The 4,840-nt window shown below is 51.5% G+C and overlaps 1 protein-coding gene across 1 annotated transcript in view; it reads right to left on the minus strand.

The window, feature by feature from the left end:
• The window catches only part of LOC130583757 (trifunctional purine biosynthetic protein adenosine-3-like), a 21,561-nt gene that overhangs the window by 7,568 nt on the left and 9,153 nt on the right, over positions 1-4,840 (minus strand). The window contains exons 10-13 of the mRNA XM_057383312.1: positions 3,849-4,080; positions 3,631-3,722; positions 2,806-2,915; positions 535-838 (exon numbers count right to left, since the gene is read on the minus strand). Coding sequence (XP_057239295.1) covers positions 535-838; positions 2,806-2,915; positions 3,631-3,722; positions 3,849-4,080 — 738 coding nt within the window. The remainder of the gene's footprint in view (positions 1-534; positions 839-2,805; positions 2,916-3,630; positions 3,723-3,848; positions 4,081-4,840) is intronic.

Genomic DNA, 4,840 nt, shown 5'->3' on the forward strand with positions numbered 1-4,840 from the left:
CAAAGGGATCCAGGGGCAGCCACAGCTTCTCTGGGCACCCTGTGCCAGGGCCTGCCCACCCTCACAGCCAGGAATTCCCTCCCAATATTCCATCTGTCTCTGCCCTCCCTCTGCTCAAGGCCTTTGTGAAAGACCATTTTAAATTTTTGGTACCTCYGAAAGCAAGCAGGACATCCAGGAGAGCTGCAGGGACAAGCAGCCTAAGAACATTCAGATACCTTTTTAAAATCCTTCTTGGTTTCTTACTTCACCTCTAGTCTCCAACAAAACAAAGCTTCATGAAAGAAGCAGTGTTTTTATGCTTATTATTTCTTGTACTCGAGTGGCACCTCCCTGCTAGGACTGAGTAGGGGAGGAGAAGGAAAACTTTAATACCTGAAGAATGTGAGGCCTCCCAGTTCTCCTTGGCTCAGGGATAAAGAAAGAAGAACAAGGATCCAAATGCACACACAGTAAAACCCATCTCTCTGTGCTGACCCATTTGACAGACAAGGAAGAATTTAAGCCCAAATTCTCAATTCTTTTCCACCGAACAGAAACCAACAACTCCTGGGCCATTTTCTGCCTCCCAAGTCCATTTCTGTAGTGATAAATTCAACCTCAGAGCCCCCAAATCCCAGAGGAGAGGAGTGTCCATACCCAGGAAAGCACACCCTGCACTCCTGCAAGCCTCAGCTATTCCTTCTCTGATTGTTTCCAWCACTTCAGCATCGAGTTTGCCGCAGGCCAAGTGACTGAGGAAGAAGAGGGGCTCGGCTCCCTGGGCCAGGAGGTCRTTGATACACAGGGCYACCAGGTCCTGCCCGATGGTGTCGTGTCTTTTACAGACCTGGGCCACCTGCAAAACATGGGAACGAGAAACAGGGAAAACTCACTTATTCATTAATCAGTGAAATCAGCAACCTTCTTCTCTCTGAAGAGAATCATGGTGAGACTTTGATGGAAGACAGAACCTTGTACATTATCTAGTTCAAATGAAGAGAAAACAGCTTATTTTTTTTCAGAGGAAAAAAAAAAGTAGAAAAATATATTTTCCTTTTTCCTTTTGGAACATTAGTTCAAATTCCAGCTACATCTACACAGAATGTGCAATTTTGGGTGAGGGTTTTGTTTGCTCTTTGGAATATTACCATAGAATCATGGGATGGGTTGGGTTGTGAGGGACCCTAAATCCCACCCAGTGGGACACCTTCCACTGTCCCAAGCTGCTCCCAACCCCAATGTCCAGCCTGGCCTTGGGCACTCAAAGGGATCCAGGGGCAGCCACAGCTTCTCTGGGCACCCTGTGCCAGGGCCTGCCCACCCTCCCAGGGAACAATTCCTGCCCCATATCCCATCTGGCCCTGCCCCCTGGCACTGGGAAGCCATTCCCTGCCTCCTGTCCCTGCAGCCCTTGTCCCCAGTCCCTCTCCAGCTCTCCTGGAGCCCCTTTAGGCTCTGGAAGGTGTTTGATAAAGCATGAACATTTCCCTCAGGGATGCTGCTGTTTGATTTTATAAGTCCTCAAGATGTGTGTATTTCACAGGTAATCAAACCTGGGTCAGATGTTGTGGCTCCCATAAAGTGCTGACATTTCCAGCTCTCAGGGACACCCCAGAGCATCCTACTCAGCTCATGGGGCTGCAATGGGACAAAGATTGCACAGGGATCATGGAATTATAAAATTATTTACTGTGCAAAAGACCTTTAAGATTTTCAATGGACAAATTTTCAAGAAGGTGCCTTTTACTGACAGTTCCACCTGTGCAGAAAAGCCCAGGCCAGAGGGATGGGCAAGGGGAGAAGGTGGATAAATATCACTGCATTCCAAATGGTGAGGGAGCAGCACCCAACCCAGCCTGGCCTTGGATAAGCCCTGGCTGCTGGATTTTGGAGTGCTGTGCAAACCAGCATCCCATGGCCTTTGCTGCATGACAGCACCTCCCTCCCACCATGCCCAGAACAATCCGGGCAGGCATCAGCCAACTGTCCCTTGGCCAAGGAAGAACCTTGGGAACAGTCTGTGGAAACACAGTTGGGAATGTCTCTGTGCCCAGCAGTTGGAACAAAGGCTCACAAGGGCCAGCACCAATCCCTTTGTCATGCTTAAGGCTGTCCAAGGATGTAAGGCTGCAAGAGACCTTTGGGATGGTTCCACTCAGTCTCCTGCTGTTTATTATCCTGGCACTAAAGTAGGAACACCACTTTGAAATAAGTGACTTTGCTGTGCTTGACAGTGAAAGGAGACTCAGATCTCCCCTCTCCTGGTGGCTGAAAACCTCCTGATTTAATATAGAAATAAATCCCTGGGTCAGCTTATCCTGATTCAGTGCATAAATATATCACTCGATTTATCCAGTGTGTTCTCAGATAATTAAAATTCTTTCTCTCTTGGCTTTTGTTCTTGTTTAATGCTTATTTCCTCCATCCTTCCTTTCCCCAGTGCTCTGACAGAGGTACCTGTGCTCCCTCTCCACCCACAGTTTGTCAGGCTGAATCTGCCAGTTCCCATTTCAGCACATCCCTGGGCTCCTACAAACAGATCTTTCTCAAAGCCAATGGACCTCTATTTTATGGCAAAATTTCTGGCTCTTAATGCTCAAGCGTTCTACTGAATTCTTGGTTCCTTATCACTTCATCACAAAATATCCACATTCTCAACAGAATGTGCCCAGCCCTTGCTCAAATGGCCATTTACAAAGCTGAGGTGCTCACTGCAGTGGACTCAGTGGTGTCTGTGGAGCTCAGGAGGTGCTCACAGATGGAGGGACTGGCTGGGCCACTAAAACAGCCCTGTCAGGTGACATCGGCTTTGCTGCCGCTCACCTGCAGTTTGGGTCCCAGTCCCTTGGTCTGAGACACCAGGATGGGATCATCGTACCCAGACGCCTTCAGGTCAAAGAAAGCAGCAAAGCCTCCTCCTTCTGAGCGGCCTCCTGCCAAGAACAAACATGGCACGGAACAGATTGACGGGAAATAACAAACCCCAAAACTCTCACCGAGACAAGAACTGCAAATTATCCCAGAATCCCTAAAGCTGGAAAAGCCCTCCCAGCCCATGGAGTGCCAGCTGTGCCCGATGCCCACCTTGTCCACAGCCCAGAGCACTCAGTGCCACCTCCAGCCCTTCCTGGGACACCTCCAGGGATGGGGACTCCAAAGCTCCCTGGGCAGCCCCTGCCAAGGCCTGAGCACCCTTTCCATGGGCAAATTCCTCCTGGTGTCCACCCTGAGCCTCCCCTGGCCCAGCCTGAGGCCGTTCCCTCTCCTCCTGTCCCTGTTCCCTGGGAGCAGAGCCCGACCCCCCTGGCTGCCCCCTCCCGTCAGGGAGTTGTGCAGAGCCACAGGGTCCCCCTGGAGCCTCCTTTGTTCCAGGGCTTTTATTACTAATTTTTTTTTAATTTCTGTTATTTCTATTCTTTTTTTTTTCTCCATTCTGCACTGTGAAGAAACACAATCACCTCATGGCAAGGCATGCATTTGTTAATTAATCATAAGAAGAGTCACAAGAAATAAATTAGTTTTCTGTCATTGTGCTGATCCCAGCCCAGGTTCCCAAGCTCAGTTTCAATGCCATGAGTGCACTGCCCACCTCCCTGGGAGAAAAGAMCTAAGATACYGAGGGAATTACCAGATTCTTCCCARTCCTACCTGCCCTGGTGCCTGTCACAGCTGATGTTTGTGGCATACTCCAAATGTCCCTGGTCACAGCTGCCACGTGTCTGTCCTTGTACATCAGGGCCCTGTGGAGAGGGAAGGAGGYGCTGGCAGCAGCAGTGACCCTTTCTGCAGGGCCCATCAGAGATGGCCCAGGTGTGAGGGGCAGGAGGGAACATCTGGGCTGGTCTGCCCTGCCAGGGCTCACGTACAGGGGCTGTTGGAGCAGCCGCAGGCCCCGCTGCCCGATGTCCCTCCTGAAGGTAGCYCCCTGGAAGTGGATGGTGGCCACGCCCCTGTTGGCCTCTCCCAGGGCTTCAATCAGATCTTGCTTGACGGCAGTGACGGACAAGACCCTGCCACCATTTGTCACCACCCTGCCATCCTTCAGCGCTGTGCCCCCATGGAACACCTGCAGCCCCAGCTCCTTGGCTTGCAGGAGCCCTGCAAAAGCAAAGGCAATTCTCTGAGGATTTGGAATCCCATTCTCTGTTGACAGAACCACAGGGTGAAGGTGGGAAGAGCCCTTCAGGATCATCCAGTGCTACCCCAGCAGCACCAGCATCACCCCCAACCCTGTCCCCAAGGGCCACAACCAGATATCGCTGGGACACTCCCAGASACAGGGACTCCACCCCTCCCCGGGCAGCTCATTCCAAGGCCTGACTACTCTGACAGGGAATAATTGTTTCTTCAATCTGACCCTCCCCTGGCGCAATTTGAGGCCATTTCCTCTCATCCTTTCCCTGCCTCCTCCTGTCAGGGAGTTGTGCAGAGCAATGAGATCCCGTCTGAACCTCCTCTGCTCCAGACTGAGCTCTCCCAGCTCCCTCAGCCACTCCTCCCAGGATGTTTTCCAGCCCCTTCCCAGCTCCGTTCCCTTCTGTGGACAAAACACTGAAGATTGAAGTCCTTTACTCAGTCAAGGGAGAACAAGAGAAGTTTTCACCTTTGCTTTCTTCTGAGAAACAGCATAAGCAGTGAAGGGCATCCCTCTGCACTGAGCCCTGGAATCTCTTCTGAGCCATCCAGTAAAGCATCATGGAATCCCAGAATGGTTTGGGCTGGGTGGGACCTTAAAGCCCATCCAGTGCCACCCCTGCCATGGCAGGGACACCTCCCACTGTCCCAGGCTGCTCCCAGCCCCAATGTCCAGCCTGGCCTTGGGCACTCAAAGGGATCCAGGGGCAGCCACAGCTTCTCT

This window comes from Malurus melanocephalus, unplaced genomic scaffold, assembly GCF_030028575.1.
Source record: "Malurus melanocephalus ecotype Western Australia unplaced genomic scaffold, MMel_1.1 scaffold_623, whole genome shotgun sequence".
NCBI classification, from domain to species: Eukaryota; Metazoa; Chordata; class Aves; order Passeriformes; family Maluridae; genus Malurus; species Malurus melanocephalus.